Source organism: Apis mellifera, linkage group LG5, assembly GCF_003254395.2.
Source record: "Apis mellifera strain DH4 linkage group LG5, Amel_HAv3.1, whole genome shotgun sequence".
Taxonomy (NCBI): domain Eukaryota; kingdom Metazoa; phylum Arthropoda; class Insecta; order Hymenoptera; family Apidae; genus Apis; species Apis mellifera.
In genome coordinates, this window is record NC_037642.1 from 1,755,136 (window position 1) to 1,769,006 (window position 13,871).

Here is a 13,871-nt window from a genome sequence, read left to right on the forward strand (position 1 = left end):
AAGATCGCGTAACTGTGACCAGATCGAATATCGAAACGCTTAACAATAAATACCGTGCCAAATATCGTCGTTATAATCAAAGAATGCATCAGTCCAGCCGGTGTTACAAATCGAAAAAAAGATAAAAAAATAAAAAAAAGAGAGAGAGAGAAATATGAAGCGCTACTGCGATGAATCTTCCGTTCTTCCCAATAATTTACGTCAAGGCTGAATCGACGATCCCTCGTTCCTCTTCCACCTTTACATACGCATTCAGTAGTACATTGTAGCGAGCAAATGGGGTGCATCGTAGCCCAAAAAGCGGCGAACGTGTAGTATGCAATAATATTCTGTATAAAGAGTTTGGATTTTATATGTATCGTGAGCAATGGTGTGTAAGAAGATGCATCGAAAACTATCCTTTCGATTCTCTTAAACCCCCTCCTCGCCCCCTACCCATCCCCCCATAACGAATCGAGCGTTTCAATTTAAGAAATCGTAAAGCGTAAAAATATCCACGGATTGCCCTTGAGAGTCGAAGATCGAAAAATCAAAATTGACAATCAAAAGAAAGAAATGATGATGGATTCGTAACATGGGTGGAAAAATTAAAGGAAGGAATAGTTATTGAAGAAAAAAAATAATCGAAGGTGGTTTTTTTCTTTGATCATGAATGATTATTGGACTCTCGAGTGCGATTCTTTTCTCACGAGGAAAGCGAGGATTGTGTCGAATCGAAGAGGGGGATCGAATTGTTCGATCCTCTTGCGTAGAGATTGATGCACCCTCGTCTATGCTTTGCTATGTGCTCTAGCTATTTATTGCGAGAAAGATATTGTTATATTATACAATGTACACAGTAACCGTGGCTGAAGCTCCAAATCAAAATGCACAGAATCTAGATGACGAGTGTCGATCATCGATACGTTCTCGATGGGGATGCTCGTTGAATAATTCTTTTTTTTTTTTTTTTTTTTTCATACTTTTAAGGGATGTTGTAAAGCGAAGGCGTTAATCAACAAGGGTCAAAATTGAAAGAGGCGGTGGACAGGCGGGAAATACACGATTTTTTTCAATTCGTTGATTAATAAGATTGGGATGAATTTGAAATATAGAGAGAATTTGCAATAAATCGTCAGAAAGTTTTCGCTTTGCAAAATATTTATATCGTTCCTGCTTGATGTAACAAAAAATCAAAATCAAAGTGATAATTAAACGATCAAATGATAGGACTGGATATTCTTCTTTAAGATAATTAATTTATAGCGAATTAATTTCTTATCGGTGTTCTTTGACATTTAACATTAATCAATTACATAATTTACATAATGTAATAGGTTTACATAATGAAAGAATGTTGTGAAGATCGATCGGAAGATATTTCGATCTTTTCGCAGAGTGTCAGTTAACGAAAAAACGGAATGGCTAATTTACGATTAACAATTATTACAAATCCTAGGTCCTATTTATTTGTATCAAGAATTCTCAATTTTTTCCAAATTGAGCAGATCCTTCAATGAATGATTTCAAAAACTTTTCAAATCAAACGTTTGATATTCATAAAAGAAGGAAAATCATGAAACGTGTTTATACAAATTTTATAAAATAATCGATTGAGAATCATTGTCGCTAAATTTACGATTGAACATTTACGGAAATTACAGGCTCAGAGCATCTAAATTCGAAACGAGCTTCGAGATCAATCCTCCATTTTATCCTTTTACAATAAATAAAATTTATATAAAAAGAAGAGAAAAATATGAAATCGATGAAAAATATTCACTCGAAGGAATAGAGTCGAAGCTTGTTATAATCATCTACAATTTGACAGGAAAAGAAAAACAAAGATCAAAAATGAAAGATCGAAAACAGAGAGTGCGAGAGTGAGAGAATGTGTATAATGTGTAAGAGAGAAAGAGAGAGAGAGAGAGAGAGAGTTAGACGTTTGACATATCAAAAAGACAGGATTCTTCTTCATGAGAAACCACACAGCAATACCTTTCCGCTCAATATGGATAATAAGGAAAGAGAAAAAACCTATAACGATGTTTTGAGAATGTTTTTTAATCGACGAATTTAAAGAATTCGATGCCATTTACGGAGACGGTGGGCGAATGTAGATATTTTGGCGAAATTTTAACGATAAAAAAAAGGAAAGGGAGAGAGAAAGGACCCTCGTCACGTACAATAGCTTTGTAAAATTGCTTTTAAAATAGATTGTTGAGGTTTAATAACAATTAACAAAAAGAGCTGACATCGTACAATAAAATCACTGAACTTCTTCTTATCGCGTGACGATTCTAAAGTTTTTAAAACATGACATCATTCGAACTGCATTATTTGTATACCGCGAATTGATAAACATACAAATCTTGGAAAACATTTTTTCATAATTAATAGGGAATATTAAACGAACGAAAAATTGATGTGAAAAATTTGCAAGACGAGAGTCACACGAGATAAAACGAGATTATTTAACAATTTCAGTAATCGTGGCTCTTTTCCAAAAAAAAAGAAAAAAATATCGCCCTATCGTCCCTTTTGTACTATTATAGTTCGCGAAGGAAGAGAAATTTCGAGAATGCGCCAGCTAAGAATCGAAACGATTTGAAACGAATTTGAAACGATTCATAGTTGAAACTTCGATGATAGAATGGGGAAAAAAAAAGAAAAAAGAAAAAAAATCAAGGTAAAAGGATTACCTAAGTATTGGTACACGAATATGTTAGATATTATACGCGAGTAAATGTTTATATCCCGTTAAAGAAGAGAATCATAGACAATGAGAGAGAGAGAGAGGGAGAGAGAGAGAGAGAGAGAAGAAAAAGAGCAAAGCGTCCGGTGTTGGGAGCAGGAGAGGCAAAAATTTTGTTTGTAAAATCTAGAGAGAGAGAAAAAAAGGAAGACTATCATTAGACTGTCGTGAAAAAGATACATGCGAAAAGGTAAAATATAATAAGAAAAATTCTATCTATTCTTTCGCTTGCACAAAAAACGAGAGAGAAAGAATAATAGTTAATAAAAGAGCGAGGATACGTACAACAGTACAAGATAGACAAAATAAAAAAGAGAAATGTTTGTAAGATATCGACTAAGTCCTGAGGAGTTTCACTTTAAAAATATAACAGTACGACGAAAACAATGTAAATGTATGAAAGGTCTATTACCCCTCCCCCCCTTCCATCCTAAATCCGTTCCTAATCTTTCTCAGAATATATATTTCCTCCCTCCTTTTGCAAAATCCTTCCTCGGCATCCTTTTCCTCCCTCTCTACGACGAGTGTAAAAAAAAATATCATGTAAAATTAATACACACACACACACCGATTAATATAAATATGAATATAAATATAAATATAAATATTATAAATAAATGAATAAATATAAATATAAATAAATAAATGAATAAATAAATGAATGAATAAATAAATAAATAAATAAATAAATAAATATATATATATATATATAAATATATGTATGTATACATGTGTGTATGCGTGTATTTATATATGTATACATATCTGCACGTATGTATACACATATATATACATTCTAACAAATGATTGATTGTGAGTCATTTAAATAATTGTTATATGTATTTTCTATATATTATGACAACTAATACAATGATATATATTGAGATGACATTACGGTACTATTAACTAAGTGTAGTTAAAAAAAATTAGGCGGGCGGATGCTCGCGTTACAAGAAAGAGATAGGAAAAAGTTGGATTATTCTAGTCCAATATTTCTATAAATCTCGCTAAATAAAAAACAAAAAAGAAAGAAAGAAAGAGGAAAGAAAAGAAAAAAAAAAAAAAAGTAAAAATGGCGGAGAAGGCGGGCCAGCGCGCAAATAATGCAAAATATTTAAAAAACAGACAAAAACTAGAAAAAAAAGAAAACGATAGGAACGAAACACTCGAAACGGTTCCTTTGCACCACGATCGGTGAAAGAAGTGTATCTTTTCATCTTGAAAATCATCATTTATGCATGGACTAGAAATGACGAAAGAAAACACGCGATAATAATAAAAAAAAAAAAAAAAAAAGACACAAATGTCGTGGTGACATTTCGAGTGTGTTCGTTACATATTGAAAAAAAAAAAAGATGAAAAAAAAAAGAAAAAAAAATAACACTGAGTGAAGAAATCAATGTGGAATTTGCAACAAAACAAAATGTATTTTCTCACTCCCACTGCGAGGTGTATGTTCATCGCTACATCTTATTTGGAACGAAAACCTAAATATTATATTATTATATAAAATCACTATATAATTGTAACGAAAATTGTTTTTCAAACGATGTGGTATTTTTATTGTAGATATTATTATATAACAAATAAAATCATGATTCATTATATCCTTTGTATGTTTACTTAACTTATTCATATCTATATTGGGGAATCCCTTGATAATATATGATAAAGTATTACTTAATTTTACATCGACTTTAAAGCGCTATCTATTTAATTAAATGATTATTTAATTAAATAATCTTAGATTTTAAATTATTGCTTTTCAAAATGAAAAGAAATTTAAAAAAAAAGTATATAATTTTGTATAAATTTCAATTAACTTCCTCAATTTATTTTTTTTTTTTATTCAATAATAAATGAAAACAAATAATATTTTATATATATATATATTTATCCTAGAGAGATATTTTATAACATATTAGTTATTAAATAATATTTATCAAACTTATATCACAAATAAATTCATTTAAGATATAATAAATAAATATTAATATTATAACATTGAAGACATAGATTATTCATAATTCTTAAATAATACATACATGAGAATTAATAAATAAAATCATACAGTCAAAAATATTTGTACTACAAATTTTTCTAACGAATACAATATTAATCAACAATCTACAAAGCTAGGTTTATCACACTGATCGGTAATCGTGTTAAATATCAAATCATTTTGACAGTAAAAACCTTTTGGAACAGCGTTCACGTATCGACAATAGTAAAATTTTTTGCAGTTGAAAGGATCCCTGAAATATCCTTTTTCCATACATGTAGGGATAAGTGGAACAGTAGGTATCGTTGGAAAAGAATGAAATGCAGGATCTTGAGGAGGTAATTGCTTTAAGGTATTGTCGTCAATGTCGTACACTTCGATATAATTCGGTTTTAGCTTGAACGACGAGGACGGTGTGCAGAGAGTAAAAATAACTATCAAGTAGATACCACAGAAACGCATCTGCAAAAAAAAAATATAGATTGTCAATTAGTAGTTTTAATAGTAATTTTAACACTTTTTACATTAAAATGTTATTTAATATTATATTGATTTATTTAATAAAAAAAAAACAAAAAATCAATCATAAAAGATTTATTGAATAATGTAATGGTTTTGAAAAAAAAAAAAATTATTTGAAAAATTTAAAAAATATCTGAAATACAATATGTAATAACTATTGTGATATTTTACTTACCAAATTATAAATGAGAAAATTATATTTATTTAGTTTCAATATAAAATATAAAAATGTTTTAACTGTAATTAAATATAATTAAAAGTATAAATATATATATATATAATTAATATACTAACTTTGAAAAATAATGAATTTTTTTTTAAAATCTCAATGATTTCCAAATTCGTCCGCGCACGATTAGATTGATTAACAACGCGCGATGCTATCAGCCGCGTTTTCTTGACTAACGTTTAGAATCTAGAGGATGTCTGATATCATACTTATATACTTATGTGACTTATATATACGTATATACATAAACATCTATCATATTCATAGATACAATACGTAGAAATAATACAATACGAAGAAACATTATTGATGTTATGAACAATAAATTTTTTTCATAAAGTGCTTATACTATTAATTCTTGGCATCGAAAGATAGTTTCGGTAATTTAGTTATGACCGTGATCATTTTTATGATTGTAGGGCAAGGCAATGTTTCAATGACGAGTAAGATGTATTTCATATATTTGAAATATATTTATAATGAGATTTTTAAAGATAATTTTAAATTATAAAATATATGAATGATTGATTTATTAGATCGAAGAAATTAAATATTATATACTTTTTTTGTAAAATTTAATTTGAAATTTATGTAATAAGTGTATAATATTACGTATTCTATAAATATTACATGTTTTAATAGCATTATATTTTAATAATATTGCATTATCTTATATACGAATTTATTACTATATTTTTTTGAACATATGTATATTTTCCTTAATTTTTTTAATTTTCTTAATGAAATATTATGTAAAAATATATTAAGTTTTTCTAAATATATTTGAAATGGTAATATAATAAATTAGTCAAAAAATTTTAGGAAATACCTTTTTTTATTAACATTAAATATTTAATTATTTTATTTTTTTATTTAAATATTTGAAAAACAAATATAATTTTTTAGGAAATTTATATTTATTTCTGTATAAATCACGTAAACTTTGATACATCTGGAAATTGTGGAACATAAGAATATTTCCTTTCCGGTTCGATTGTTTTTGTTTTATTTACTTTCACGGGCAAAACAGTCATTATATTCGTAGTTAACTCTACAGGCCTCAATGATCCAAAAAAATCTGTGACCGGTACTTTATTAGGATCCCTTCTAAATAAATCTTTTCTTACTCCTACTGTTGATAAGCAATAATGCTTAGGACATACTTTGAGCTGAATAAAGAATTAAAATAGTAGTTTATTAATATAATAAATGCAATTTTAATTTAAAAATTATTTTCTATATAACTTACAAATTCTCCTAATGTTTTGGAACTAGATGGTTCTACTTTTTCTAAAAAGTCCAATGCATAATATGTATATCTATCTATAATGTAAACGCCAATGGCAGGATCCAAATGATGCTACAAATAAAATGAAAGAATATTAGTAATGATCAAAGAAATATGCATAGCAATAATCTTAATGACTCACAGAAAGTGAATCTTCGCCTACTAGGCTAGATGCAACTGCAAGAATGTTTGGAGAATAAAATTTCTCATACATTGAACTTGCTTGACAAGTATCAACAATAAATAATATTTCATGATATCTTCTTTTCTGCCACATTTGTTCTAATGCATCTGCGAGTTCTTTACTAGTAATTTCTTCAGAATCTTGGAATTTTAAGAATCCATTCCCACCATGACCAGTAAGATAAATTAAAATATTAGATCCTTCATCCGTTAATAGTTTTTTGGATCTTGGTGTCTCTGGTGCTAATCGCCCAGTTAATAATCTCACAAAATTTTCTACAGTAACTTCATATCCTCTATAATCTACTTCTACATCATCTCCATAAACATTAATATGTTGTCTGATATTATTGAAAACTGTAGCTGGCCTGGGATTTCTCGGATTGCATGCCATGTCATCTGCTATCATTAGAATAATTTGTGAATCTGGTATACCTAAGCGTTTAACACTTCTATAAATGGACAACACATTTGCTACATGACGATAATTAAACCAAAATCGTGAAGTATCGACCAAAACTGCCCAATTATTTGAATGCCCTGTCTTAGCAAAATTTTCTGATATCTGAAAAGGTTAGATTTCATAATGACAATAAAATATATACGAAAATTATAAAATTAAATATGTTTATACAAACCTCCCAAGTATAACTTAAATGAAAAATACAAAAAGTAACGATAAGTCTTAAATACATCATGTTAATTGTGTATTACATGAATTATAAAAATTATTATTGCTCTTTATGTACATTAATAATTTGCAACAATTTGCAAAATTTCTAAGATTAAAATAAAATATTAATCATTTTATTTGACTCATTTTTATTGTTAATTAATAATTAATTTTTTTATAACAATCTTTACTATTGTTTATAAACTGATCTAATGAACATAACCTTCAAAATGTATATACACGATTCAAGAATTGAAGCTATCAGATGTCTGTGTGCAGTCAATATGAAAGCTGCTGCCTTAATGTCAAATAAATTTTATTAAAATAAGTTATGATATAAATAATAATCTAAATAATCAAAAATATATATATATATATTTGGTATTAAAATTAAATTTTAATAATATTATAAATAAAGTACATAGAAAATTTTGTAGTCTTATAATTTGTATTAACATTCTATAATCTTAAATTTAGAAAAATATTAATCAAAATAAACTTATATAATTTATATAATAAAATACAAGATTCAATATTTAATATTTCATATTTTATTGTAATTTTGTATTGTAATGTCGATGATTTTTTGAAATAATCTATTTATGTTATAAGAATAATAAATTATGACCAATATAAAAGATTTATTTGGATTTATTATAATAGATATATTATTCTTTTATTATTTTAATAATTTTTATATTAAATTATTTCTAATAATCTATACTTATTATATTTTTAGTTGTGGTAAAATCTATAAAAATCTCAAAATCAATTAAATATATAATATATTATATTTCAATTTTCGCGCTGCTGGAATGAATAAAGAATATTGTTTTAGCCAATTAGAAAATCGCTAACATTTTTAGTAGTGAAACGAATCAATGCGCATTATAGTGCGCATTATAATGCGCATCATAATGCGCATCATATTGCGCATGTCAGTTTACAATTGAAAATTGTGGTAACAAGTTGCATTTCGTCGGTAGAAAAGTGTAATTACATAAAATTTTTACTTATTAAAGTATTATTTTACGGTTATTAAGTTTAATTTTAAGTTATTAAGTTTTACTTTATTAATATGTGTTTGTTTGTTTGTTATTGTATCAAATATTTGTGATAAATTATCGTTTAATGGAAGCTTCGAAGACGTGATGGCTTTGAAAGTATTGCATGGATGAAAATTAAGAAATAACCATGAATTTTTGTGTAAGTATAATAAGATTTTACTTATTTTAAGAGAGAAATATAATTATTATACATTTCTTTTGTTTTTTTATATATAGAGATAAGAATAAATAGTTAATTATGATCAATTTATACATACATATATACATATATATATATGTACATATATATGTGTTTGTGTGTATGTGTATTTCTTTTCTAAATGTATTTATTCGTACGATATTACCTTATGTTAAAATCATAATAATCGTGTTATTTCTGTTTTGATCTTACATTGAAGCTTGAAAACATTTCTTATAAACTATTCTTCTAGGAAATTGACGATTCACGTTATATTATTGTTGACATTTCTTGTCGACTTGTCGAATTATTAAACATATCCCTTCTCCAATTTATAATTCGACATATTGAAATCGCTTAGTAAGGCGTCATTTTGTTGTCGAAACTCGTGACGATTAGGTTCTTCGTTTTAAGTGTGTGATGTACTTATTTTATAATATTTATTTAACAGTTATTTTTTTTAATTTTTAAACTACTATTCATTAATACATACACACACACACACACACATACACACACACACACACACACACACACACACACACACACACACACATATATATATATTTAATATAATATTAAATATTTGTTTAATTGTTTATTGAATATTAATATAATTGATCATTTTTTTGGAATAATTTATTTTTTTTTATCCATTTGATTGTTAGAGTTATCATTATTATAAGTTTTTAAAATAAAATTTGAATTAGATTATTTAGTTTCAATATTTTAATTTAATCTTTTATACATTTTTTTTCTTTTTATTCATTTTATATATTTATTTTAGATTTAATTTCTTTTTTGACCAGATAATTTGTTGAAATTATAGATATATATATAAGATAGAATCAGTGCTTCTCTCAAAAGAATAAGATCATCTCTTATATAAAGAGATAATTATCTTTTTTTCTATTTAAATTTTTATATTTTTGAATTATACTATTGAAAAATAGAACCAGCAGAATCAATAGAAAATTTTAAATTTTTATTTAAAGATTTCAATTTTTGTTATTACTATACTTATTAGATTTATTTTTATTATCATTATTCATTATTATTATATTTATTAGAATTTCAATTTTTGTCACATTGTAAATTATAATATTCCATTTTATTCCCATTTTTTATTATACATATTTTTCTTTTTTGTTACAGATACTTTACAATAAAGGAAGACAACTGATAGAAATACAGATTCTTCGCATCTAATGGTGAGTCGCATGCTTTTTGGTTCCTCCAATCATTCAATCATGTCGTAGGATGAAAGATCCAAATCGACAGAATGATTGGTTGTATACGTAGAATTTTGCACGAGCACAGTGACCATGAGTATATATTATACTCATGAATAATAACATTTTCTTTTTCTATGTTTTATTTATTAGTTCAGGCTAGGTCTTCTTGTATATTGTCTTTTTAAATATTACTAATTTTCCATTTTATTCATCTAAATTATTAAAAATAAATTATAAATCAAATTATTATATTATTATATATTAATATTTGCAAATATCAAATATTTAAATATATGAATTTCAATTTCAATTCATGAATTTTAATAATTTAGTTACTTGATTTTCAAGATAGTATTAATAATAATAAATAGTTTTATTTTTCTTGTCTGAAAATGTATTAAATATTATATGCAAGAAGACACTTCGCGACAGGTAGATTTTGAAATCAAAGTTACAAATTTTGAATGCTTCTTTCATATTTTCGAAAATATACTTTGATGAAAAATCGCCTGAGGATATTTACATTAAAATATTTAATTTCGAGTCATTATTTTCATTAAGTTCATATTTCAATCTCTTTTTCAATAAATATATTCCCTTTTAATTAATAATTTCTTTTTTATAAAATATCAACAATTTATTACATTGATAAAAAGTCAAATATAAAACAACAAAAAACTTTATTAGATCGTTATTTATATCAATTTATATCAATTTTTAGCTCAGGATTTTCAGATTTAATCCTTTCCGTGTTCATTGCCAGGATCTCACTCACGTGCTCAGATGCCACTTGGGTGAGAAAAAGGCTATGGGCACGATGACTTTAGTTGTAATAAATTTATAAAAATTTCTCAGCGACTGATGATGCGTTAGTGTATCGTGCACGACGTATTTTCCACTGTATATGTGTGTGTGGTTAGGCCGTGGAATTGCGTCGTTATAAGTCTATTAACAATTATTACTTTAATCAGAATTTATGATAATAAATATGATTTATTAATTGATAATAATCAATCTTGCTCTCAAATCTTAATATTTTATTTCACATTATTTATTTATTTCATTATTATGTATTTTCCACGCAATGATCACTAGCCATCCTCAGTCGATTTCAGGAAAATGGTACGTACACTTAGAGTGTGAAAGTAGTGTGCCAAGCTCGGGTGTCGGAGGTGTCCCGGGACGCTTAGTTTAGGCTTTTGCGCCCGGGTGTTATGCGTGAGAATCGTGGAATGAGTGTGTTGGTATGCCTGTTTTGCATCATTTTTTAAATATAGGACTAGGTAGGATAGGTAGTATACTTCTGGTGTGTCTGTTTAATTGTAAGTAGGTAGGGCCGGGCAGGTTGTCACAGTCTCTGATCGGGTAGGCGCGTTTTCGCGTGACAATCTGTTTCAGGGAACAAAATTTGAGAAATCGAGGGAAAAGCTGAGACGAATGGACGATTATTGCTGCTCGTCTCTGGCTTTGCTCATCGATTTTTCGAGTTTCGCGGTCGCGGTCGCGATTTGCTTTCGAAACGAACGTTGCGCTCGAGATTCTGTGCATGTACGAAGAACGATCATTGCGATCGTTGGTCGTCCATGCATTTAGCTTCCGCGATTTAGTTCTTTTTTTTTTTTTTTTTTTCTTTGGTTTACGATTAGTGAATCTCGAGCCTAGATTTAAGTTTCAGCGGGCATCGCGCCCGAAGGAGGAAGACCGAAGAGGCTTCGACAAACTGTCACGAAGAGGGGCTGCAACGAATGGCTCCTCATTTTTTGGATCTTTCTTTGGATCTGAAGAATGGGAAGTCATTGTTACTATTTTGTCACTGTGCTCGTTTTAGTAATACGTAGTAATTGTTGTTGTGCTGTCTGGCCATTTGCATGCTGGCCCATCATCTACGTACTCTCATCATGGGCATCGCGATTTTTTTTATTAGTGTTGCGATACAAATGAATTACGGTTTTTTCGAATTTTAGAATCATGTTTATAAATTTCGTCTTTTTTGAATTAATGTTCATCGCGTTTGTTGTAACGTTGAAAAATGTTACGATTATTTTTAATTACTTTGATTGTGATTTAGACTATTTTTTTTCTTTTTTTTAATTTGGACTTACGTTTATAATATCGAAATATTTGAAGTAATTTTGCATTTATATAATAATTTGTAATTGTAAATTTTGGATTTAATTTTCTTTAAGAATTAGCATTGTGTTGATCGCGTTTTTTTATAATATTGCGTCAAATATTGCCCATTACAGAAGCATAATTCTGTTTCTGGATCATCAATTACAATTAATTTCTTTGTGATTGCAACAAAGAAAGTTGTACAACAGCAATCTTTCATATGATTGCAAGCTTCCGTTATTAGTGTTGCGTATAATAAAATGAGTGCATAAATTAATTTATTAGAATTCCTTAAATAGTTAAAACAATAGTTATTGAGAATGTATGCTTTTTTTTTCTTTTTTTTTTTTTGTTGATCAATAATTGCATTCCAAATACAATAAAGCACTCTTCGTGTTTTTTTTTTAAATTTAGTATATTAGTGTTGCGAAGTAGAAAAAATATACCACTCACGGTTTGTTCGGTTTACATTGAGTGGATGATTTATTTTTTTAATTAATTTTTCATCTTCTTTTTTTTTTAGCATCTTCTTATGAAGATGTTAAAAAATTATTTTTTTTATGGATAAATATCTTTATTTAAAATTATAAATTATATAACAATATTTTATTAATTTTATTTTTTTTTTTTCAGAAATCAATGTTTCCTTTCTGAGGGAAATAAATTATTTTGTGTTTACTAATTGAATTTATTACAGGTACGAATTAAAAAAACATAAATAGAAGACAATATAATTAAAAATAATATTTCATTTACAAAATTGATTATCTATTATTGAAATTCATTAATTATATTGTATAAATTATTTTAGAATTATTTCAATAGAATAGTACAGAAGGAATGTACTATTATTTTTTCCTTTTTATAAATCTTCAAATTTAAATGGATTCAAAGAAACATTTAGTTAGTTTTTTTGTTAGTTTTATAAGTGATATATGTATGTGATGATTTGTTCTTTTTTCCCGCTTTTCCTATTGATTTCCTCTTGATCCAAAGTTTGCCGAAATAATATTCTTATTTTTCAAGGCAATATGATCATTTGTTCATCAGTTGTTTGTTATTTCATAACTTCTTCACTACTTTTAACAATCAAATTCTTAATATTTAATAATTACATAACTTTGTTCATTTTTAGTTAGCACATACTTACTTCATTTTCTCCGACCACATATCCTTAATTTGATAGCTATATAATTTTGTTCAGTTTGTTTGTTTGTAGTATTTATTTTCATTGTATATCTCCATTTGCATTTTCTTTAGTTCACATATCATATCATAAATTCGTAAAAATTATAAAGTTATTCATATGAATGTAGTGAATGTAGATATGAATGATAGATATGAAAAACAAATCTTTTAAATTCTTGACAGGCAAGATTTATAAATAAAATATTTAATTTTCATGTAGATAGGAATAAGAAAAAACTTTTTCTTATTTAGATAGAATGGGATAGGATGTTTGAAATGTTTTAATATTTAAATTTATTTCAATATCTTTTACGAGAATAGAAGATTATATCATAAAAAACATTGATTGAGTAATTTATTTAAAATTAAGTGTATGCATAATCAAGAATGTTAATTAAGTAGATACAATGTATTGTAGACAAGTAGATGATTAATGGGTAAAATAGTATAATTAGATCAC

At 26.9% G+C, this 13,871-nt stretch overlaps 1 protein-coding gene across 1 annotated transcript in view; it reads right to left on the reverse strand.

Moving 5' to 3' along the window:
* Nucleotides 1-4,761: 4,761 nt before the first annotated feature.
* The window catches only part of LOC411058, a 78,282-nt gene continuing 69,172 nt past the window's right edge, over nt 4,762-13,871 (reverse strand). Inside the window, exons 7-11 of the mRNA XM_026440871.1 lie at nt 7,597-7,660; nt 6,918-7,523; nt 6,737-6,847; nt 6,421-6,656; nt 4,762-5,202 (exon numbers count right to left, since the gene is read on the reverse strand). Coding sequence (XP_026296656.1) covers nt 4,854-5,202; nt 6,421-6,656; nt 6,737-6,847; nt 6,918-7,523; nt 7,597-7,660 — 1,366 coding nt within the window. The 3' untranslated portion in view covers nt 4,762-4,853. The remainder of the gene's footprint in view (nt 5,203-6,420; nt 6,657-6,736; nt 6,848-6,917; nt 7,524-7,596; nt 7,661-13,871) is intronic.